The sequence below is a fragment of the Phocoena sinus genome, chromosome 11 (assembly GCF_008692025.1).
Source record: "Phocoena sinus isolate mPhoSin1 chromosome 11, mPhoSin1.pri, whole genome shotgun sequence".
NCBI lineage: Eukaryota > Metazoa > Chordata > Mammalia > Artiodactyla > Phocoenidae > Phocoena > Phocoena sinus.
In genome coordinates this window covers 43,949,408-43,974,843 of record NC_045773.1, presented here as the reverse complement: position 1 = coordinate 43,974,843, position 25,436 = coordinate 43,949,408, and the positions used below count along the sequence as shown (strand labels likewise).

The 25,436-nt window shown below is 44.0% G+C and overlaps 1 protein-coding gene across 1 annotated transcript in view; it reads right to left on the bottom strand.

The window, feature by feature from the left end:
- The window catches only part of ENTPD3 (ectonucleoside triphosphate diphosphohydrolase 3), a 35,041-nt gene extending 12,951 nt beyond the window's left edge, over positions 1-22,090 (bottom strand). Inside the window, exons 1-5 of the mRNA XM_032648313.1 lie at positions 22,004-22,090; positions 21,147-21,198; positions 17,672-17,799; positions 9,434-9,551; positions 1,954-2,104 (exon numbers count right to left, since the gene is read on the bottom strand). Coding sequence (XP_032504204.1) covers positions 1,954-2,104; positions 9,434-9,551; positions 17,672-17,799; positions 21,147-21,186 — 437 coding nt within the window. The 5' untranslated portion in view covers positions 21,187-21,198; positions 22,004-22,090. The remainder of the gene's footprint in view (positions 1-1,953; positions 2,105-9,433; positions 9,552-17,671; positions 17,800-21,146; positions 21,199-22,003) is intronic.
- Between the last annotated feature and the right edge of the window lie 3,346 nt (positions 22,091-25,436).

Here is a 25,436-nt window from a genome sequence, read left to right as displayed (position 1 = left end):
GCTTAGGCGGGAGGGGGAAAGGAAGAGGGATGAGTTTTCAGCTGTCCCAGCTTTGCTCTTTGGGAGGGCTTCATCATGAGGGGATATGATGGCCATCATGGCTGTCATTGAATTGAAATTCATTAGTGTGCTGACCCATGGAGGAGTGGTAGCATAGTGTTCATATCACCCATGATGTAGAGTAATAATATCATTCATCTGCTGCCATTTTATGAAAGAAATCTCACTTGGGAGACTCTTTTTCCTTTCATCAGTGGGTTAAGAAAGCCAGGGGCACTGGCTCACTCTTGGCTTGAAGAAGAAGAAAGAGAAATGCTACAAGCAGAAGTCCATTCCAGTTCAGTAGCAAATTATCACTGCTTGGAAAATAATTAAGAATTTTCCTAGTTTTATTAATTCCCATCCCAGAGATTCTCAAATTATTGTTTTTTTAATATTTGACTTTTCTAGCAATTAAAATATCAACTAGTTCCTCAGAAGAAATGGATCACCATCAGAAAGTTTCACAAGGAGGCATTAATATTTAATTTATTCAAATGCGACATCCACTTTTTCCCCAACTGGCAAACTTTTGTATTCCATGGTTTTTGTCATGGACTATAAATTACAGAGCCTTTGAATGATTTCTTGCGGAGAGGATTGGGAGAAAAAAAGCAACCAAGAAAGTTGGGTTCTTTGTTTCCATAAGAAAGAAAAGGCAGAAGAAGGGAATTTCTATGACATTTCTATTTCAGGTAAACACAATAATTTTGAAAACACACTGCAGATTCCAAGAGTAAGCAAAGAAATCTGACTTCTTTCCGCATTCTACTTGGTCAACCAGGACACGGGAATAGAAAAAAGGAGAGGAAAACTACAAGGAAAGGGCTCAGTCCAATTGAGAGTGCTTCATGATTTTTTTTGATGATCATCTTAAAGTGACTCTGTTGTTCCTTTGTATTTTCTTCATGCCCACATGAAGAAAATACATGTAATTTTACATTCCTGGGATCACAGACAAAGTGGCTTTGAAGCAGAATGAGTGTCATCTTTTGGGGAGAAAGCCTTATTTTCAAAGTTTAGGGCAGCATCTACCCTTTAATTTAGGTAGATTTAAGTTTGATGGTTTTTTTAAAAAAACTATTTTTCTTTTAATTCAAGGTCAAGGAAGTATTATCATGGAGAAAAAAATGAAGAGAAAGGACATTCAAAAACAATGCAACTGGGCTAAAAGTCATGGCTACAAATTTAGAAGGAACTGCTTAATTGAATGAAATGAGATGTTTGTTTTTATGTAACGCCAAAGGCTTTGGGGTGAGGAGCAGAAATCCCATTATTTGAAAGCACATCTCAGTGACATTTTGTACATGGGTAGAAGCTACACAGCTTAGTAGTATAGTGGGTTGCATTTAGTGGAGCCGGTTGTCCACAGGTGTTAAAATACCAGGAGTCAGGGCTTCCCTGGTGGCGCAGTGGTTGGGAGTCCGCCTGCCGATGCAAGGGACGCGGGTTCGTGCCCGGTCCGGGAGGATCCCACGTGCCGTGTAGCGGCTGGGCCCGTGAGCCATAGCTGCTGGGCCCGCGCATCCGGAGCCTCTGCTCCACAACGGGAGAGGCTACAGCAGTGAGAGGCCCGCGTACCTCAAAAAAAATACCAGGAGTCAAAAACAGTTTCTACTTTTCTAGAAAACTAGAGGTACATCCCATGATTAGATTTCATGTCACTTTCCTTTATTTTCTGAGCTCTCAGTAAAATCACCATGGGGAAGGGAATCAAATATAGAACTGTTTCTTTCTGAGTATTAAGATAAAGACTAAAAGTTTCCTAACTTTGAAAGCCTAAATTTATGGCAGAATATGGGCTTCTTTCTTTTGGATTTATTCCCAGAAATAGAGTTACATTCTTGGAAAGAATTCAACACATTCCTGGTTATTTTGGTCCAAAGGGCTCCTCTGTGCCATTCTAGCCCTTACCTCAGCAAGCGCATCCCAGCTGTGGCCCCCAGGTAAATGCAGGTGGATCCATGGAGGTGGGCTGGAATGTGCCCCTTGACTTTTTGCATGCAGTCCTCAAAGGCTTTGGGGGCATCTTGAGGGTTTTCCCCATAGCTGGAGATCCCAGAGCCTGAAGAGCAAGCAGTCAGCACTTCTTAGCCTTCCCAGGAACCAACAAGAGCAGTACAACTTTTAAATATAAAATAAATCAGCTCTGGAAATTAATGGGTTTTTGTAGGGGGCTGAAAATTGTGTATGTGCTAAGTTCCATGTGGTCACACAGATGAGTCAATTCCCAAAATATGGAAGGAAAGAATTATAAAGGTGAAAAAAGTTATGAGCCAAGACCTGCTTTAAAAAAAAAGTTCTCATCATGGAAATTTCAAATATAAATAAAAGTAGGGAGAAGAGTATAACAAACCCATGCACCCATCTTCCAGTTTCAACAATGATCAATCTTGCTCCATCTGCACATTCTCTCATCATGAAGCAAACTGCAGACATGGTATCATTCCATTCTATAAATATTTCAGTATGTATCATTAAAAGATAAGAATTCTTTTAAAGAAACATAACCATAGTCTCATTATTCTACCTAAAAATCTTAAAAATAATCCCTTAATATAATTAAATATCTAATTAAGTTTCACGTTTCCTTCATATTCATATTTTTTCTTTCCCTCTCTCTCCCTCCACCTCTCTCTTTCTATCTAGTTTGTTTGAACTAGGGCCCAAATAAATTCCATCCATTATAATTGGGGCATGTCTCTTAAGTCTCTTTTAATATATAGATTCTGCCTCCCTTTTCTGATTTTTCTTTGTAATTAAACATTTTTTCCTTGCAATTTCATTTGTCTTATAGTTTCCCACAGTCTAGAATTTGCTGATTGCAGCCCCATGATTCATTTAACATGTTATTTGGTCCCAGTTTTTCTCTATAAATTGGTAACTGAATGCAGAGGTTTAATCAGATTCAGGTTTGAACTTTTTCAGAAAGAGTAGTTTATAGGGATGTGCATTTCCAATAAGACGCACAAGCATCTGGTTGTTTCTCTCTTTGTGCTGTTAACAGGCATCAATGATCATTGCTTAGGTCCATTCATTACTCCATTAGGGTTTATGAAACGCTGATATTTTATTTCCATCATTCTTGCTTCACTTTTTACCTAAAATGCTTTTATAAGAGGAAAACTTCCTCATCGTTAACTATTTGATTACCCTATACAGTTTGTATAGGGAAGGCAGTGGATAAGTGCTTGATTCTTTCCCTTTATTTACCAGCTTAAAAAATATAGATTGCATCTCTAGTATCTACCTAATTTAACCAATAAGGGATTTTGTTTGTTTGTTTGTTTAAGGGCATATGAATCTAAAGATATATTTGATATGTTTCAATTCATTGCAGTTACTATTCTTATTGGTGGCCTATCTTGTCCAGTGGCGCTCTCTTCAGTTTGGCAGCTGAATCCTTTTGACATGATCCCAGAAACCTTTAAGAACTTTTCTGCTTTCTGATATGATGAGATGTATCAATGACCTATAAATTTCCTGCCCCAGATCTGGAATCTGCTGTTTTTCCAAGGAATCCTGGTTTCTTTTATTGAGTAATGGTATTTAGCATTCAAACTTTGGAAGCTAGGTTGCTTACTGAAAGCCTTTCCAGAAGACAGGCTTAGAGAAAACTTTATTTCAAGAGAAAACACATCATGAATTCTTAGTGGTATTTCTAATTCAAAACTTCAAGTTCTTCCTTGAATTCACTGATCTTGTATCTTTATCTTCCTTTTACTAGCCTGTTTCCCAGCCCCTCCAACTTAATAACTCATTAGCTTTATTTCACAATCCACACACAACAGTCTCAGTATGACAATGACAATACCAGCACTACCACCAATTATAGGATTATTGAAAACAATTTAAGATTTTTTGAAGTTCTTTTTGTCCTTAGGGTATATCCTATTAGGCATGTACAAGTGTCCATAAATGAAGCTTTCTTGAAATACATACATGCTAATTTGTCTGCATATTGTCTATGGCTGCTTTCATGCTAAAGTGGGAGAGTTAAATGGTTACAACAGAGATCATATAGCCAACAAATGAAAAATATTTATCCTCTAGCTCTTTACAGGAAAAGTTTGCTGTCCATTGACTTAGATGATTTATAGGCATCTCCAACTTAATATATTTGAAACCAAATTCCTTAATCCCTGCCATGGCTCCAACCTACTCTACCCTCAGTGTTGCCCACTCTAAGGAGATGGTACCTTCATCCATGCAGTTACTCAGGTCAGAACTAATGTTCAGGCACCATCAACCAGAATGCTGCATACTGAATCTATCATAAAATCTTTTTGGCTCTACTTTCAAAATACTTCTCAAATCTGAGCACTTCTCACTCCCTTCCCCAGAACTATTCTCAATCAGTGTTTCTCAACCTCAGCACTACTGAAGTTTTGGGCTGGGTTATTCTTTGTTTTGTGGGCTGTCCTGTGAGTTATGTAATGGTTAGCAGCATCCTTGTTCTCTACTACTAGATGCCAGCAGCACGGCCAGCCCCAGTTATGAAAACCAAAAAATGTCCCAGACATTGATAAATGTTCCCTGGAGGGCAACATCGCCCCATGTTGAGAAGCACCAGTCTAGGCCAGACCACCAAAACGTCACCTCCCACTTGCACTGCTCTAATAGCCCTGGTTTTCCTGCTTCTAATCTTAGTCCCTTGACTACGTATTCTACATTGACAGAGTGACCCATTAAAATTATGTCGTATCGTGTTAGTTCCCTGATCAGAATCTCCTAATGGCTTCCCAATATACTTTGAAGAAAATTCATTTGAGTAAATGTCAAACCCTTTACTGCATCTCAGGGTCCTCTATGAGCTGGCCTCGGTGACAGCTTTGGCCTCATTTCTCACTTTTGTTTCTCTTACTCGTTCTGCTCCAGCCACATCGGCCCCTTTGCTCTTCCTAGAAGATGCTGAGCAGCTGTCACCCTTGGCATTTTCTTTTGCCACACCCTCTGCTCAGCACATTCTTCCCTCAAACAGGTGCACGGCTCACTCTCTCATCTCAATTTGGCCTCTGCTTAGCTATCACCTTCTTTGCTCTCCCATGAAATAGAATGATCACTCTCTATCCACCTAGCTGGCTTAGTTTCTCCTCACAGCACTTCTCCCTGATATCATATACCCATTTATTTATTCTGTCTCCTTCATTAGACTGTAAGTTCTGTAACAGCAGAGGCTTTGTATATTTTGGTTATTTTAGAATTCCCAGTGTCAAGAACAGTTACTGGCAGACAGCAGGCACCCAATAAATATTTATTAAGTACAGGAATCAATCAATCAATCAATCAATGAGATTTTCACATCAGCTCACAATACTATAGTAAGGGGATTGTGTAGTCCAATCTAGAGCAAACAAAATATATTCTGCCAGAGCTAGTCTCTGGATAGGAACTGGTTAGGAGCCTTGCTAGAATGTGGAAATGTGGGGTATTTGAGCATGTCCCTCGGGGGCCTATTTGCATAAGGTTCCTTAAGCCTCCCAGAGGGAAAAGGAGATTGGATTCATAGGTTCATGGGATACTGGGATTCACAACCCCAAGAAAAGAGCTAAAACTGCTATTCCAATCTGGGAAGAGAGGGTTGGACAGCTGGCACAAGACTTACTTGAGGTCGGACAAAAGCAAAAGACATGGGCAAGGGATGCTTTCCAACACTGTAGTGGCCTGGTTCCTAGAGCAACTCTTTAAGGTATTTCAGTGGAGGAGATGGTTAAGTTTAGGCTCTAGTGGAGTTTAAAGAATTTTTAACTGCTGGTTTAAAGGGAAAACATGAATGCCGCCTGTGAGAGAAGGCAGCAGGTACCTTGAGCAGTGCCTCCTGCAAAACAGATGAGGGGCAGGCAAGGAACAAGTGACCCTGAGGGAATGGCTTTAAAACAAGCAGCCAGAGCAATAGGCACCAGCATGGGGACCAGCAGCTAAAGCAGCACCCAGTGAACTCACGGAAAACAGCACCTGAGGACTGGATACTCACCAGGGACCCCTTGAGAAAGAAATTTCTGAGGCCCTGGGCATTCGGGAAACACTGTAGGGCAAAAAAGCATTCACCAACCCCTCAAACTGGCCAAGGCAGGGGACACCTGGGGAAATTTGCAACTTAGAAACTAGAAACCCAAATTATGCTTGGTGAAGCTGCCTGTCTTTCAGGGGATGACACTTGCCAAACTTTAACTCTGTAATTTGAGCTGTAATTTGTGGTCTTCTGGTCATTGTGAGTATATATGGATCCCTGAGGCTACAGTGATCAAAGGGAAGATCCATTTATGGATGTGGTGTGGGCTCCATGACCCTGCCCCTCCCCTAAATCACATCCAGGGTGGGCCAAGGGCCCCTATCCCTGAGAGACTGCCTGGGTCTCTCCCCATGAAAGTGCCACCTCTTTCTACAGCCCGAGGCCATCAGGACTGACCTTGCTGAATTGCCCTCCCGGGTATAGAGGCAGATCTTACAACTATGTTAGAATAACCTTTTAGCAAGAATATCCACCAGGAACTCTAAAGTGTGGTGCCCCATAATTAATAATAACTAACACTTATTGAATGCCTACTGTATGCCAGGGATTTGCTACCTGCTTTATATATATATTATGTCATTTGATCTTCAAATAATACCTGTGGGGTGGGTATTACTATTATTATGCTTTTTAGTTTAGAGATAAGTGAGTCAAGACTCAGAGAGGTTAGATAATTTTCTAGAGTTCCCACAGTAGGGATAGGGTGACGTCTTAATCACTGTCATACACTATCCTCTCCACTTGGAGTGACTGGTCTCTCTTTCCTAAAGAAAGCATCCTCTTTCATGCTTGGGGGTGAAGAAATGGCTCAGAATTTAGGAGAACAGAGATGGGATCTCTGGCTGAAGTTTGAGCAACGGTGCTGCCGCTTATGAATTGTGGGTAACAATGCAAGCAGTACTCAGAAAACATGGAAGTCCCCTGTTGTGAGGAGCCCAGAGAGGTGCCATGCAGATGCCTCTTCAAAGAAAGGCTTAGTGTCTCAGCGGTTAGCTCCTTTGGGGTTTGCCTCAGCTGCAGAGAGCTGCCTTGCTCAACATCTTCTTCCCAGGATGGCAACATCCAATGACTGACAGTGATGGGGGGACCACAGCCCAGCCATTTCAGGCCATTCATACCCAATGCAGGACATCTCTAATTGGCTGGAGCTCTGTCAGGCCTGGGCTGCAATCTGACTTCTCTTTCTGTCCAATCCTCCTTCTTCCGCCTTCCTTCCATGGGTGTGGATCGCTAATCACTCCCTTGCATCCCAGACTCTGTCTGGACATCTTAACTGTGACACCTATATCCCCCGGAAGGCAAGCTGGTGCCCTCCATGGAAGGGCAGATGATCAGAATGCACCCTGGTTATACAGAGAAGACTCTTGGTCTCCGTATGGGAAAGGCTAATTCTGCTTTTTTCAACTTTTTCCATGCCATCACTTGCAAGAAAGTATTCTATTTGGGCAGCTCATTGAGGGAAATGAAGGAGGTTGCTTGGGTTGGGAGGACTGGTTCAGAGTCTATAACTTGTCCTATAGGCTGAGGGTATCCCTCTAACCCATTCAGGACATACTGGTTGGGAAGATCCAGGCCAAGTCAAAGATCATAATGCTCTAAAGAGGGTGGTGCATACATACACACTCACTAACTGGGCTTGACTATGTGGACTAAAGGCTTAATTGTAAAAGGCAAAATTATAAAACTTTTTTTTTTTTTGGCTGCTCCATGCGGCATGTAGGATCTTAGTTCCCTGACTAGGGATTGAACCCGTGCTCCCTGCAGTGGAAGCGTGGAGTCTTAACCACTGGACCACCAGGGAAGTCCAAAACTTTTGATAGAAGAATATCTTTATGACCTCAGGATAGGGAAGGATTTCTTAAATAAAACATACAAAGTACAAACCAAAAGGGAGAAGATTGATAATTGTACCTACATAAAAATTAAGAACTTCTCAGAAGATATCATGAAGAAATTAAAAAGACAAACCATAAACTGTGAGAGGATATTAGCAACAATATGATAATAATACTAGTAAAGCATTCATATTCAGAATATAGATAAAGAATTCCTAGGACTCAAAAGGAAAAATTCAAGCAATTTGGTAGAAAAATGAGCAAAAGACATGAACAGGCATTTCACAGAAATATAAAGTCATAAATATATAAAAAGATACTTATTAGTCACCAGGGAAACACAAATATTCATCAACAGGTAAAAATGAACCAGATATTGCTACTCATTGCAGCATAGATGAATCTTAAAAACCCAGTGGTAGTGAACAAAGCAAATTACAGAATAAATGTTTGCTTCTAATTAAATAAATATGTGCTTGATTCCATTTTCAAAACTAGGAAAAACTAAATGCATAAGGACAAAACTAAAGAATAACAAGTAAACCATCAATCTAACATTCTGAATATGTTGTGGAGGAGGCAGGGAGTGCATGGAGGGTCATTAAAGATGTTGATGCTGTTCTGTGTCAGGGGTCGGGAGCTCACTGGCCATGTACAGTTCACCACCTTCTATTATACAGCCTGTGAGCTAAGATATTCTTACATTATTTTTAAATGGTGGGGAAAATCTTTTTTTAATATATTTTGTAGCATTTGAGAATTATATGAAATTCAAACTTTCAGGGTCCATAAAGAAAGCTTTACTGGAACAGAGCCACAAACGCCTACTGGTTTACAGATTGTCCATCTCTGTCTGTCTCTCCCTACCCACCTCCCCATCATATACAGCCAACTGGAATATAATTTTCCTATTGGAATACAGTTTTCCTTGAGTTTCTCATGTTTATGCATTATGAGCAGGGCACTGACTGCCTTTTTTCTGGACTATTTTTTCAAGGATATTTGCATAATGAACAGGCTCAGAAGATATAGTGTTTCCCTCCAGAGCAAAAGGCAGGTACCCATTATAAATGTTTCAGATTCCCTAATCTCAGGGTTCCTCTTCTGTAACATAACCCACTGTGTGAGCAGGTACCATCTGGCCCTTTTTACATCATTTTGTGCAAATTGGGGCTCAGAACCAGCACAAGAAAATGCTGATACTCGGGCTACAGCTGTTTCTGTGAGTAATAAACTCTCCTTTGTTTCTGACCCAGGAGTCTTGGGTCTTCCACCAGCATCCATGAAAGTGCGGCAGGGTAGAATCTCACACCATTCACAGTTCTTGACACCCCCCCACCATTTTACAGATGAGAAATCTGAAACCCAGAGAAGGGAAGGGACTGGCCTGAGGTCACTGTACTGATGAGAAGCAGCACCATCTCAAAGTCTCATATTTCCCTGACACCCAGCCCAGTGCTCAGTCCTTGCCTCTGGGCAGCATCTCAGGACTCCTGCAGGCCTCTGAAGGACATTAGGACAGTCCCTTTCTTCCCTTGGGCCTTACCTTTCACACTACATTTGAAGGTTTGACTGACTACTCCAGTATTATTCTCCTTCTCTGCTGGCCATTGATACACGTAGACTGTGGTTCTGGAAGACCCGGCATCGAGCACGATTCCATACTGAATAAAAGGCGGGGAGGGAGAGTCAGAGACAGGCATCTGAGGACCTCTTTTCCCAGGGGGCCACCGAGAACCCTGAGTCCTCCCAAGAGCTTAACCCACACTGCTTCATTTAGGTAGGAGCTGACCAAAAAGAAAAAAACTATTTTCTCTAAACCAACTTTGTCTCCATGGACTCTGGATGGAGGGGTTGGGGGGAGATGGGTCCGATGTTCTAGGCCGCAGTTCTCAGCCTTGGCCTCACACTAGAATCACTTGGGGAGCTTTTGAAACTCCCAATGCCAAGGCTGCAGCTGAGACCCATTAAATCAGAATCTCTGTCAGTGGACCCAGGCACCAACAGTTTTTAAAGCTCCTTTGGTGATTCCAGTATGCAGCCAAGGTTGAAGATGAGTACCCCAAAGATCTTGCATGCAAAGACAGTCTCCTGATTCCTCCTCATCCAGACTCTGTGGGGGGTGGGGGGGGGGGAGGCGCACGGTCAGAAGCCACCTTGGTCTCAGGAGTACAATGAATAGTCAGTCACCTGCTGCCCTCTATTCTCCAAACTTACAGGCCTATCAGCCTGGGATAAACAACCAAAAGGAAACCATAGGTAGGAAGTCCTCACAGGGGAGTGACACACTGATATCTGCATTGGCCTTCAGAATGAAAGTATTCCTGCTTAAGGAGGAAAAAACTAAAATACAAACGAATGTTGACATATTATCCCACTTAGGTGACGTGTGTGAACAAATGGACAGGAGGGTATTGCCAGCCATCTCACGCAGCTTGAGGCAGGTACCAGGGAGCTTCAGTTGAAGGTGTGGCCCAGCCCAGGCCCTGGACCAGGCCTGCCTAAGAAGGAGCATTCATTAGCAGCCTAGGGGCATTGGAATGAGTTACGCTGACCTAGGTCACTATCTGGTTGGGCTTGGAATCAGCCCAGGGCATCAGAGGCTTCTGGGTGGCATCTTTTCCCCAATTCCCCCACCATTGAGTTAGCCTAGCCTGTCCCAGAGGGGAAGATGACGTTGGGTTCTGGAGGCAGGTCACATCAGATGGATTCCTACTTTTCTGATATTGCATAAGAGACCTAACCTCTCTGGGTTCCCTTGTCTTCAGGCAACTTCCTTTCAGAAGTAAATAGGAGACCGTTTGCTTGATGCTTAGTGGCTGCTCAATAAATACAGGCTATATAGAAAAATCAGTGAAGCAAAATAAATAAAATTGCAAAGCAAGAAAAAGAGGAAAAAAAGTGAATAACACCCCTCAAATCCAACTACTGTTTTAACACCTTGTTTTATATCTTTTCCAATGGTCTTCTGTGCATACAACTACATATACACATGTGTTTAGACATATGTTTTTAAATCAACACAGGATTACAGTACACATAATCTTCTCCAATGCTTTTTTCTTACTTAAAAAGTATATCATGGGGGACTTCCCTGGTGGTCCAGTGGTTAAGGCTCCGCGTTTCCACTGCAGGGGGCACGGGTTCGATCCCTGGTTGGGGAACTAAGATCCCGCATGCCGTGCAGCGCGGCCAGTAAATAAGTAAGTAAGTAAATAAATAAATAAAAGTATATCATGAACATCTTTCCTTACCGGTAAAAGTACTGACATGATTTTTAAGCCATTCATCACATTCACTATGAGATGTACAGTAGTTGATTTAACCAATCCCCTGATTCTAAACTTTCTATCACGAATGCTTGCTTCATTTGAAATAGGAGCAAATAAAAAAATGTTACTCCAGCTTTTCCATTCTATTAAGATAGAACATCCTGTGTACATTGGTATTTGAACTTGAATAGCCTCTTCACCTCAGCTCTTCAATCTGATGTGTGTTGCCTGGGATCCTGACATGACACCCCCCATGGCAAACAGAGGAGGCATTGTTCACAATCTGTTCCAGGCAGAGACTCCCCGTGAGATTAAAGCACAGGTTGAAACTGAAGGAAACCAGGCACTCCAGAGGTCTGAGCCTCTGTATCAGTCTGCTTTCTTTCCTTTCCTCTGCTGCTGACCTGCTCACCAGCCCCTCCATGCCTGGCACTGATAAGAGGAGAGAGAGCATAAGAGGGCAGCTACTCCAGAGGGTGCCTGTCTGTCCCCAAATCTTCTTTATCCCAACACTTCATGAAGAATGTTCGAGGCTGCTGGGCCAAGATCTGAAAGAATGAAGAATGTCCATCCTCATTTGTAAGTCTGGGAAAATGGGATTCAGTTTTCACCAGAATGGGCAGCAGCCAGAGACTTTGCTCTGAGATTTGCAGGAGAAATGGCGGCCCCTTGGGCGCCTGCTGATGTGGTGACAGGGGCAGCCTTGAGGCCCAGTGCTACTTTGCACTAAGATGATCCACCCCCACCCCACCATCGTTCACTGGCATTTTCAAAAGTGAAAAGATTGGTCTTTAATCAGTTTTCAGAGCTCATTTGCCTAGATCAGTGCAACTCACTGCGGTTCCATGGAGGGAGGGGGAAGGGGAGAATGAATTTCATTCAGTTCAGCTAGGTGGGTGATGTTTGGATGAAAAGCGTTAAGTCACCTTCTGTTTAATGCAGTGTCAGAAAAACAAACAAACAAACATGGTCTGAATGTGGAACTGAAGATACAGTCGGTGGGTGAACCAAAAGGAAACATATGAACCCCATTGTCCAAAACTCAAGAACTTTGTGAGCTTCTAACAAAAGCAAAAGCAAAGGTCATAAGATCATCTTTCTTAGATGTGTTTATTATTATTTTTATTATCATTATCATCATCATCATTATTACTCTTACTATAATAATGAGAATAATGGTAGTAATAAACATTTGGCGAACACTTATAATATGCCAGGCACTGCACAAAGGGCTTTAGTTTTGCATTTATAAGGCAGGTGTTATCATCATCCCCACTTGACAGATAGGGAAACTGAGGCTTACAGGGGTTAAATAATTAGCCAAGGTCACAGACTTGGGATCAAGCTGGGGTCTAACTGACTCTTAAACCTGTACTCATTGCCCCTGTGCTTTCACTGAGTTCCAAGGAAAACAAGTCTTAACAGGGTGACTGATTAATAAGAAGGTGCCTGATATGGTACGGCAGACTTTCTTTGTTCAGACAAAAGACCCTCAGAAGCAAACTCTTGGTTAAGTGGTGTGCAGATCTGGCTGGAGAAGAGAATCACCAATTTGAATAAGGAACCAGGGCCTTCTGGAAAGGAAAAAACAAATTACGCAACTCTTGTACTCCAAGAGGTAAACCAAGGTGGGCCACAGGGCACCAGATATCCAGGCTGATGACTGAGAATGGATGAGGGTTAGAAGGAAATGGTTTTAACACAGCCTGGCCCAGTTGTTGTGCTTTGGAGAGTCATGTGACCCAAGGTGGGGCTCTGACTGGCAGAAAAGCAGTGTCCCTGAAACCTGGGACCCTGCAGGCCCCTCTTCAACAGTGGCGCCATGTGGCTGCGAGCGGCAGTGGCAGTGGGATATTGATCAGGTGGGTCTGAGAAGCTCCAGGGCTTCTAAACAACTGTGATGCAGTTAGGAGGGCGAAACCTCAAGAGGAAGATATTGGACTTAGTGATAATAAAGCGGTGGGGTTGAGGTGGGGGGTGCTGAGTGAAACATAAAGGCGACGTCATCATGTTTACTCTTCAAGCTGATAGTGCAGGTCAGACCAGTGACAGTGAAAAAGGGACTGGGGATATTTCCACCGTTGGCTAAGTTTTAATAGTTCCGCTTTTACACTCAGATGAACCAAGGTTAGGTAGGCCAACGTTGGATTTAATAGCCAGATATCATAACTTTTCATGTGGGTCTTGAGGAACATTCCGGGGCCCCTCAGATAGGCCACTGTGGAGCTGGCCCCTCAAAACCAACTGTCAGCAGCACACAAAAAGGCAAATCAAGGCTCAAGGTATGAAAACATAAACAATGAAAAAGCCTTTATATTCACTGGTCTCCACCTCCACACTGCCCTTCCTGCCCCTAGCACACACTGCAAAACAAAAGGAAAGGTCTCTGGACAGCCTGAGAAAAGCTGCATGTGGAATGCCCCCTTCCAAGCTGTCATTCTGCTTCTGCTTCAGCCGGCCCAGGACATCTGTCTTTTCTTTTTTTTTTATTTTTTTTATTTTTTTTATTTTTTTTTTATTTTTTTTTTTTTTGCGGTACGCGGGCCTCTCACTGTTGTGGCCTCTCCCGTTGCGGAGCACAGGCTCCGGATGCGCAGGCTCAGCAGCCATAGCTCACGGGCCCAGCCGCTCCACGGCATGTGGGATCTTCCCACACCGGGGCGCGAACCCTCATCCCCTGCATCGGCAGGCGGACTCTCAACCACTGCGCCACCAGGGAAGCCCATCTGTCTTTTCTTATAACTAACCCACTCAGTGAAGCAGAATGGGCCTTCTGAGCCAATATTCCTGTGTTATACAACTTCCTGTCCCCTACAACTGAGGCCTGACAGCAAGATTCTGAAGAGATTAAAAACCCCCTCTCTGAACCGTCTGCTAATTCGTGAGGGTACGTCTGCTGGCCCTTCCAAACCCTTGCCTAAGGCCAATGTTCTCTGCTCTCTTTTCTTCCTTCTATGCCAAGTCTGCTATTTCCAATCTGTGTAACCGTGGGAAGCTATTTGCCCTTTCTGTTCCTGTTTTCTCATCTTCAAAATGGGAATAATAATTATCTACAGGGAATGGTCACTGAGGGTTCCCTGCCTACAAGCCCTCAGACCTTACCACTGTGATGTCCAACCATGCACTTTCTACCTGCCTGAAGGCTGTCTCCATTGGCTGAACCTACCCGAGCCCACAATATGCCAGAAATACTAGAGAGCTAATGTTCCCCAGGGAGCAGCCCTCAACCAATGACTAATGGAAGCTGGTGTGTAAATACACCCTTGAGTAGGATGACTGTGAGGCAGATGTTCTATATGCCCATGGCAGAGGACACCCCTGAGGTGAGAGTTCTGCACTGGCTCCCAGAAATTCCTAGCAGGACAGCTCCAGCTGCCCTCAGTGGTAACCTGCTGGGTAATAGCCCCTCCATTGGCTGCCTTCCCTTCTGTCTCACTTCCCATCCCCCCACAGTTCTTCCTGGGGTCACCCCCAGATGACCATCTTGCACAGGCATCTTTGAAGAGGGGAACCCCTCTGACACAGAACTAAACATGTGTGGTCTCCTCCTTCAACATTGCCCTCCATTACTGCTCGGGGTCCCACTTTTCTGTACTCAGTTTACTCTTCAAGTCTTCTAATTCCTCCATATCCCTCCAGTTTGAATTTACCTCTCATCTCCCAAAACAACTGCTGTAACCAGCTCATCCCTCACTTTTTTTTTTTTTTTTTTTCCCGGTACGCGGGCCTCTCACTGCTGTGGCCTCTCCCGTTGTGGAGCACAGGCTCCGGATGCGCAGGCTCAGCGGCCATGGCTCACGGGCCCAGCCACCCCGCGGCATGTGGGATCCTCCCGGACTGGGGCACGAACCCGTGTCCCCTGCATCAGCAGGCGGACTCTCAACCACTGCGCCACCAGGGAAACCCCCTCATCCCTCACTTTTAAAGGGCCTGAGGGAAAATTTTATAAATGAAGACTTCTGCTCTGCCCCACCCCCACCTGTCCTCTTCCCATCCCCAGGCAAATCCATAGAGTAAACAGCCTCATGCACCTGTATGTTGACTGTAGAGGGTGGGCTAGCTCAGACCCCACACGCATGCTCTGTCTACTCTCCCTGCAAGCAGCTGCCCCTTTACCACCCCTCAGACCAGTGGTGAGGTCTGCCCTCAGCAGGAGCCCCACACAGACCCTGGATTCTGGGGTCTCAGGCACCACAACATGTTCTAGAAGGGAAGCACGACTCTGGGTGGGCACATTCCCTTGTCCCACGGAGAGATATACCTGGAACGCAGCTAGAGCTGGTTCGTTTGACTTATGGGATCTAAGGGTGGTACTGGGGTCTAAGAATGGTTACTGGGGTCTAAGAGTGGAACCAGCCTTCCCCGCAATTGTGAGGCACGTCCCTCCTCCAATTCAGCAACTTCCTGTCTCTGCATCCATCCTCCCTCCTTCCCCCTCCTGTGCAAAGGAGGATGTGTTTTCCCAGCAGAGGCCAATATCTCCTCCTGGGTTCCCTGTTCAGAACTTAGGATCAAGGAACAGCGGGAAGTAAGTGAAGAGAGCCGTGGGAACAAGAGGGTCTGGGTTTCAGTTCTGGTCCTGCCATCCACTGGTCAAGCCTATGTTTCCTCACTTGCAAAATGGTGGTGACAGTGCTTGTCCACCTTCCATACTTGGCAGAAGAGTTCAGTGCGATAATTCAGGGAAAAATGCTCACTCAACCGAATAGCAATTTACAAAGTGTAAGGGGATGGTATTTCCCCTAGTTGCAATCCTGATTTTATATAGTTTATAGGAGAAGGCAGTGTCTGGAACTTGTGAAAACAGATTCTCTAGGCCTTAGCTAATGTCTTTGGACAACCAGATAATTTGTTTTCCTCTCACCATTAGACAGCTGCATAAGGCTTTTTATTTTTCATTTTTATTCATGGGGGCTGAGATTCTTAAGTAAAATACCTTATAAAAGAACCAAATTCCATTATCTAAAAAAGATTTTAGGGACTTCCCTGGTGGCACAGTGGTTAAGAATCCGCCTGCCAATGCAGGGGACATGGGTTCGATCCCTGGTCCAGGAAGATTCCACATGCCGTGGAGCAACTAAGCCCATGTGCCACAGCTACTGAGACTGTGCTCTAGAGCCTGTGAGCCACAACTACTAAGCCTGAGAGTTGCAACTGCTGAAGCCCACGTACCTAGAGCCTGTGCTCCACAACAGGGGAAGCCACTGCAATGAGAAGCCCAGCACTGCAATGAAGAGTAGCCCCACTCGCCACAACTAGAGAAAGCCTGCACGCAGCAATGAAGACCCAACGCGGCCAAAAACAATAAATAAATTTTAAAAAATTGTTTTAGGAAATTTCCTGGTGTTCCAGTGATTAGGACTTGGCACTCTCACTGCCTGGGCCCCAGGTTGGATCCCTGGTGAGAGAATTAAGATCCCACAAGCTGCATGGTGAAGGGAAAAAAATAAAAAAATAAATAAATAAAAGATTTTACTTTAATCCTTTAGAAAAGTGAACTCAGGATGGTAGAGCAAACTCACCCACGCAGCCAAGGCAATATTAGTTTCTTTTTTACCTTTTAAAAACCTCTATTTCAGATATAGCCATTGAACACTTCCTAACAGCAGGAAGATGTAGAAAGGACTCTAAGGTCAAGGATAGATACTAAATGAGATTCAAATAACATGGCTCCTATGGCCCTTGTCCAACTAAGAGAGGTTTTCATATTTTTAAAGAGTCATAAGAAGACAAAAACAAAAGAAGATATGCAACAGAAACTATAAACGGCTCTGAAAGCCTAAAATGTGTACTGTTTGGCCCTTTACAGAGAAAGTTTGCTGACTTCTACCCAAAAAGGTTGAAGGACTCACTGACTCTCTTCACCTTTCATTTGACAGTCTCTCATGGGATCACCTCCTATCACCTTTAATAGCTAAGGCAGAAGGGATACATACAATTCTCAGCCTACCAGAGAACATCCATTTGGGGATGGACTTATCAAGAGCTGAGAGAGGCTTCTGGAACTTAGCATAAGGTCCTGAGTAATTTTGGTGGGGGAAGAGTCAGAGGGATCATGGCATACTTCTAGACTCAACAGAGGTAGCACAACACAGCTCAAGAAGTCCTTTCAGGTCCTTGATTTTGTTTACCCAGGTAGGCCAGAAGAAGAGCCTGGGTCTCCTGGTCTTCACTCATGAGCAAGTCTGTGTCATCTGGAGGAACTGACAAGCTGGTAAATCTTTGGTAGCCATCTATAATTCTTGGCTACAGAGTCTAGCTTTGGTTCTAACAGTCAGGAGTCAAAGCAAGACCTCACAGTCCTAGGAGAAGGTGTCACCAGTATCAATCTTTCACCTCAGACATCACAAACCCAGCATGTCCAGTCTTTCTCCCTGGGTTCTTACCCCACCTTTCCCTGGCTCTAGCTAGAGGTAAGGGGCAATAATTTTCTTCTCTTCTAACTCATGAGTTTAGAACCATTGATGTCAGAGCCCATTTCTTCCCTTCAGTGCCAACCCCTTCACACCTACCTTCAGTCCTGGAAGGAGAACCTCTTTCTGGTGAATCTGGATGAGTGTGACAGCTACAAGCACCACAATGCTCAAAAGCAAGACCACCAAGGTGATGATGGCTGAAATTCGGGAGAGGGCCTTGAGGCCTAAAATGGGGAGACCCAGAAGACACATGAGGGGGAATTGGGAACAAGGTCCTGGCCTTCTTTGTAGAATCTGTGGACTGGGTGCTTAACCGCATGCATAAGTCACTTCCTCTGGCTTTAGTGAGACCAATACTTTTAGAGCAGCAACTGGGCTCAATACCCATTTATCTTTCCTCCAAAGAGTGGACTAAACCAGTGTTTGCAGGGAGGATATGCATGATTTAGTTCTCTGGTATTTCCCAAAGTGTGTTATGCATATTACTGGTCATCCCTGAGATGATTTACAATAACATTTGTTTCAATGTAGATTTGAAAACTATGGGTTTTCTATTAAAGCAAGTGATATAACATTTCATTTGAAAATAATCTCAGATAAATAAAAAGAAATTCATATTGTATTTCAGATGTAATCAATGATTATAAAGTTCAGTACATGATGACTTATCGTCAAGCAAATAGTAACGTGTTTGAATTCCTAAGATATGTGGGTTCCCAGTAAGAATTCAACCTCAGTCATTTTTCCTGTGTCTATAGTAAAGGCATAGGGTCTCCCCTACATCTTCACAAAGAGTAACTAGACCCCAATCCATGTGTTCCCTCCCAAAGTGGTCATATAATCTCTGGTATTTGTATTTTAATCAGAACTATATCTATCTATGTAAACTATATCTGTATATTTAAAAGCAAAAGAAAAAATGTAGCATATGAATAGTCTTCAACTAAATATATAGCCTCTGAATAAAGGTAATTATATAATTATATGCATTATATAGTAATATATAATGTATCATAATGGGCTATTTCTACTTATTAAATTTAAACTAATATTTCTTAACTAGATGATTATGAGCAAATATTTACTTGGGTCTTAAAAAATCAGTGAGCTAGTGAAAATTTCATAAAGTAGCAAATATACTTATTAAAAAAAGAAAAGAAAAGAAAGAAACTCTCTGAAATGATTCCATTTATGTTAAGTTCTAAAACAGGCAGGTGACAGAAATCAGAACAGTGATTGCATGAGGGTTTGGGGCAAGCATCCACTGGGAAGGAACACGTGGGCACTTTCTGGGGTAATGGAAATGCTCTTACATCTTAATAGGATTGTGGGGTATATGGGTGTGTGCATTTTTCAAAATTTATCAAATTTTCAAAAGTTCTTTGGAAAAAACTGAAAATCAAAGCAAACCAGCTCCTTAGGTACAATTTCCCTTAAAAAAAAAAAAGATTCTTATAAATTGTCCCTGTTCTAAAAACATAATCCTTTCAGAAGGCAAGAATACCTAATTTAGGGACACAAGATCTATCTATTTCACTGTATATAAATTATACCTAATTTTTTAAAAAGACATTTAATTAAAATATTGACTAAATAATAGTCTTGGTAGAACTATTATAGCATAAACATAAGTGGTGATACTCAAATGGCTGAAATATGATAAACACTAGCATAACAGGAAGATCACTGAATTCAGAGAATCCAAATATTTCTCTCACTAATTGTGTACTTAAATGTAAATCAATTAAAATGAAATAAAATTTAAAAACTCAGTTCCTCAGTTTCACTAGCCACATTCCAAGTGTTTAGTAACCTGAAGTGGCTACCACATTGGGCGGTGTAGCTACAGAACATTTCTACCATCACAGAAAGTTCAACTGAATAGCAATGGGGTAGATCCTGTCCTATTCCAGAACATATATTTTTAGATCATCATAACCTATGCTTTACTACTCCTTCATTATTTCTAGGAGACATTTTCTTGGAAGAAAAAAAAAAAGCATGTATATACTACCATATAGAGTTAGATTCAGCCTCAATATCCAGTCTCATCACAATGCTCACTACTTGGGGAGGCCAGTCATGCAGTGGGTCTCACTAGCTCAGAACAGCCAACTCTTACCACCTCAACTGATTCCCCTGCAGTATAGATGCTGCCACAGACACTTCCTGATGTCAAAGGTGGTCATGTAACACCTTAATTCTCCTACCTTGTCACTGGGAGTGAACTGGAGGGGGACTTGTCAGTATTTATCAAAATTGCAAATGTGTATACCAGCTGCCTCAAAATCCCACTTTGGGGAATTTATTCCACAGAACTAGCCCTGAGTGTGTTAAATGACTTGTACACCAAGTTACTCATTGCAGAATCGTTTGTCATAGCACCTGGAGGGAGGCCAGCTACTGGATTTAACCTTAAGAACCCCTAAAGGGGTCCTGGATCAACTTTCTGTGATTCCAGGTCAAAGGATATGACCTAGACAGAAACCGGTTTATCCACAGAGGCAAATTTTTGCATCAACTTTTAAACAATGCATATGCCAGTGTCAGTTATAGTTTAAGGGATTTTTTTTTTCTTCCCCTAACAAGACAAGGTAGAGGTTTAATCTGCCATGTTAAACTTGTCCTTTGGAAGGAATGTAACAAGTTAGTCTGTATGTGTGACCTTACAGTATATTGTGTTAAAATTTCAAAGTGTTTTGAATACCCAATTTAGGGGCACCACTAAAGAACATCTGTCCACGGGGCGGGAGTGGGGGTGATACATAAACAGTCTCCTGACCACAGCCAGGAGGCTGGCCTCCTAAGTCCTCTGTACTTCAGCAGTTTTCAGGTAAAAAGCTATGATTACCTTACGCAAACCCTTGCCCCAGCAGAAAAGCCTATCACAAAGCAAAATGGACCAGACCAGGTCTCGTTCATTTAGGGAATGCAGCCTAGAGCTGTGCTGTCATTAGGGCTGGACAAACACTGTAATTACCAGGTGCCTCCCGAAAGTGGAGAGGCCAGACCCTTCTGGGTTTCCACATGAGCAACTCCAAAATGTGCTCCAGAGGCAGGCAGGAAGGGCAAGCTTGGAAGTGTGTGTGTGTGAGTGTGTATGTGAGCATTCTACACATGTGCCTGCAGTATCAGCGGTAACAACGCTGACCCATGGCAGGGGTGGGGGCAGGGGGGATGCTGTAGGCGCCTTGCCAGAAACAACACTTGGATGGAAAGAGAGGCAAGCTCCAAGCGCTTTACAATTCATCACAAAATCAACAATATTCTAAAGCAGACCTTACACACAGCTGGGTAAGGGAAAGGACAAGGGCCAAATTAATGGATTATGCAAACCGGAAAAACCATTTAAGCGAAACAAGCATGTTAGTCCTTGTTTTGTGTTGCTTTGACGAAAAGAATTACTTTTATCTGTGGAATGCCGGTGGTGAAAGCCCGGTGAGCACTGTCTCACACCAAAGAGGTTAAACCGTCATTTGCTTGGGGACATGGATGAAGAACTGTGGGCTGAAGCTGGGATTCTCGGGTGATGTGACAAAATCACATTTGCTGCCTGCTGAGCGATACTAACCTGCTTGCTCACAAGGTTGGCGGGTCAGTACCGTGAACATCTCTCCTTCCAGCTGCAGGTGAGAGAACACAGAATGACAGAGCTTTCGTGGCCCCTGACTTACGAAGTTCCAAAACCTTGCACCGTGTTAAAATACAAAGCCACTTCACTTCTACCGAAGGAAAACCTTCCGGGGGACAGATGAACCTAGAACTTCCAAGACAGACCCAAAGCTGGGCTTACATTCTAAGGTCAACTCCCTCCACCCCCCACCCACCCCCCATGCAAGGAAAGGAAGAAGAACGGGTTTGCTGAATTTTAAACTCAAAAAGATTTCTAAGAAGTCAAGCTTCTCCTGCAGATTTTCCCACCGGTACACACCTCCCGGGGCAGAACAAATCCTCCACCTATTATGAACATTCATAGTCTGAGGAAGGGCTGTTCTTCAAAGCACACCAGCAAGGGAAGCTTGTGTGTGTGTTCGCGGCCCGCGAGCCCGAGGTCGCCCTTTCAAGATCCAGGACGGTTATCTGTGGCTGCTGGCTGGCGACCATTGCAAGAGGATGTCGGGGCCCCCGGCATCCAGCGCCCCAGGATATTGGAGGCCCCACGCTGGGCTGCGTCTCCACACAGCCAAGGCATCCAAACGCCCAGCCCATCTCCGGACCCGAGGAAGCGCTTGGTAAAGACGTGTCCACCTCTCCCGGCACGGCGGGGACCACCTCCCCACCGCCCGAGGATGTGGGGCTCGCGTCCTTCGGTCCCTCCCTCCAGCCCCCTGCGGAATCCTATTCCGTTTCCTTCCCTCCCAGATCTCAGCCTCACGAAGCTTCCCGTTCCTTCCGCGGCGGCTCGGACACGGGGACCTCTGTCCTTACCTGTGCACAGACGACCCGAGGAAGGCGACTGGCGCTGCCGCAGTGCCAGCTGGAGGCCAGAGCGCAGGAGTCTCCTGTGGAGGCGGGGCGAGGCGGGACGGGGGCGGGGCTGCCGCGTCCGGGGCCCGACCCCTGCGCCGGTCCAGGCGAAGCACCTCTTCACCTGACCTCTTCTAGTTCATCACCACCCGAAGTGGGGGTGGGGAGGGGCGGGAGGCGCTGCGAGGCCTTGGCTCTCCACCCGCGATCCCACCCGAGCCTACCTGGGGAAGGTGGGGCGGGGGCGATGTCTTCTGCCTGCCGCCTTCTTCGATGTCGAGGCCAAGAGCCTTTTGATCTGTCTTTTAGTTTCCACCACTGTTACCCCAAGCCTAAGTGGAGGGGAAGTGGGGGAAGGGTAGGGCAGAGACTGGGCACTCCGTGGGTATGCACAGGTGGGCCCTGTGCCCCACCTTTCTGGAAAGTCGAGACCAGTAAATACCTGTAATGTTGGGGGTGAGGCAGGTAAGCAGACTTGTCCCTAGGTCACTTGGACCAGGAGAGCAAAGTAATACAGAGACGTTCCCTCTCAAATAGTTTAGCAGAACCACCTTGGCTATGCCCAGGGACATTCTCACTGGTTACTGAGCAGTGCTCTCCCCCACTGCATTTTATATATGTGTCATTAGGCCAAAATTCAGGGCAAGCACTGCCTGGAAGAGGCCAAATAGGAAAGATGACAAAAATGCAGCCATTCAAATGCCCCAGGAGTCTGTTTTTAATGCAGCAGCAGGTAGCCTTCTGGCCCCTCTGAGTGACCCCCAAGGACTCTTGGAATGATCCCAGCTAGAGGCATAAGCAGGCTTTTTTTTTTTCTTTTTTTTTTAACATTTATTTATTTATTTAGCTGTGCTGGGTCTTAGTTGCAGCATGCAGGATCTTTAGTTGCGGCATGCGGGATCTTAGTTGTGGCATGTGGGATCTAGTTCCCTGATCAGGGATCAAACCTGGGCCCCCTGCATTGGGAGCATGGAGTCTTAACTGCTGGACCACCAGGGAAGTCCCATAAGCAGGCTTCTGTTGGATCATCCCTCTTTGTGGTTCCTGAATATCTGGAAGGAATTGCTGAGGCCCCAACTATGTCCTCGGGAGCCAGGCCCTGTGCACCACTAGTTTTCTGTCCTGTGCAGGTAGGGCCAAACCCTTCATGAGGCAAGAGGGCCTTCAGAGAACAATGCCCCTGTTTTGAGACCTCTGAGATCAGAGAGGTCTGGGTGTGTGTATATGCGTGCACATACTCACACACACAGGCATGCAAGAGCACCAGTCACTTACCCCGAATCTGATGGACATGGACCCTTGCAGGAAATTTGTACAGTCTACAGTGGGGCATTCAGTATGTACTTGCTAAATTGTAAGACTTCTTTTCATTGAAAGCTGTGGGTCAGTGAAACACAAGGCATAGGATTGAAAGATGAGGGACTCTCTGCACCCAGGGGACCATAAACCCACAAACAGCTGCTGACGCTACACCTAGGCCTGGGGTCAGTAGCACTGGCTCTAAGGGATGAATCATTGACCTTAACATCCCTACTGGTTTCCCAGGAGCTGAGAAGAGTTTCCTAGGCCTAAAGGGCCTTGAAATTCAGTTGGTACAGTTCATACTTTGAATGCTCTCCTCAATCTACAGGCCCTGGAATTGTGAGCACCCACCTCCTTTGAGACCCCAAATCTACTTTTATTTTTCCAAACTTCTCTGAAACTCTCTGTTCCAGGCATTGTCTCACACTTCTTTGCGGCTCCCCAACTAGTCCTAGTCATTCAAAGGCACTTCTCCCTCAACCTTCTATGTATAAGAACACACACACACACACACACACACACACACACACACACACACACACTTCCCCATCAACCCTCCACATGCAGGAACAAACACAGATACATACATATACATACATGCGCAAATGTATATGGTTTTTCCTGATTTTAAAATACAGATTTGCCTTACCAGGCATCAAACCATACTATAAAGCTATAGTAATTAAAACAGCCTGGTTTGGGCACAGGAATATACCAAGAGAGCTAAAGAACATAAGAGATAGTTCAGACTAGTTAATGGGTATGGGATCTAGTATAGCATCAAGAGGAAATTGAGGGCTTCCCTGGTGACGCATTGGTTGAGAGTCCGCCTGCCGATGCAGGGGACACGGGTTCGTGCCCCGGTCTGGGAAGATCCCACATGCCACGGAGCGGCTAAGCCCGTGAGCCATGGCCGCTGAGCCTGAGCGTCCGGAGCCTGTGCTCCACAACGGGAGAGGCCACAACAGTGAGAGGCCTGTGTACTGCCAAAAAAAAAAGAGGAAATTGAAAGAACATATTATCCAATAATTAGTTTTGAAACCTCTACTTTTCATATTTTTGAACAAATCCCAGTCACTCATCAGACATAAAAATAGATTTTATGTAGATTAAAATTTTGAATAGAAAGAAGGATTTAATATACTAAGAAAATAGAGGAGGATATTTTTATGATCCTTGGAAAGGAACAGCCTCTTCTAGCATTAGATTAAAGCAGGGAGATAAAGTAAACAAACTTGCATCCATAAAAATGTAAAACAACTGCCTTGAAAAAGACACCACCCCTAAAAAAAGGGATCAACTGTGGGGAAATATTTAAGAATGTAATAGCAAAGAGTAAAAAATCATGATATATAATGAAGTCCTACAAATCTATGGAAATATATGAATATCTAAAGTAGAAAAGTGGACAAATGACAAGCACTAACCAATTTAAAAAGAATAAATGGCCTATAAACATGGCAAAGATGTTTAATCTCATTACTTACCCAAAAATTGCCAATTAAAACTTTAATATCTTTAAATAAGATTTTTTTGGGGACTTCCCTGGTAGTCCAGTGGGAAAGACTCTGCGCTCCCGATGCAGGGGGCCTGGGTTTGATCCCTGGTCAGGGAACTAGATCCCACATGCATGCCGCAGCTAAGAAGTCCACACACTGCAACTAAAAATCCCGCATGCTGAAACTAAGACACAGTGCAACCAAAATAAATAAATAAATAAAAATAAATAATTAAAAATAAATAACTAAATAAATTAGGTTTTTTTAAACTGATCAGTTTAGCAAAGCTTAAAAATATCTGTGAATGGCTATCATCAAAAAGAACACAAATAACAAATGTTGGCGAGAATGTGGAGAAAGGGGAACCCTCCTACACTGTTGGTGGGTATGAAAATTGGTGCAGCCACTGTGGAAAACAGTGTGGAGGTTCCTTAAAAAACTAAAAATGGAACTACCATATGACCCAGAAATTCTACCCCTGGGTATATACCTGAAAAAAATAAAAACACATTGGAAAAGATACATACACCCCGATGTTCATAGCAGCACTATTTTTTTTTTTTTTTTTTTTTTTTGCTGTATGCGGGCCTCTC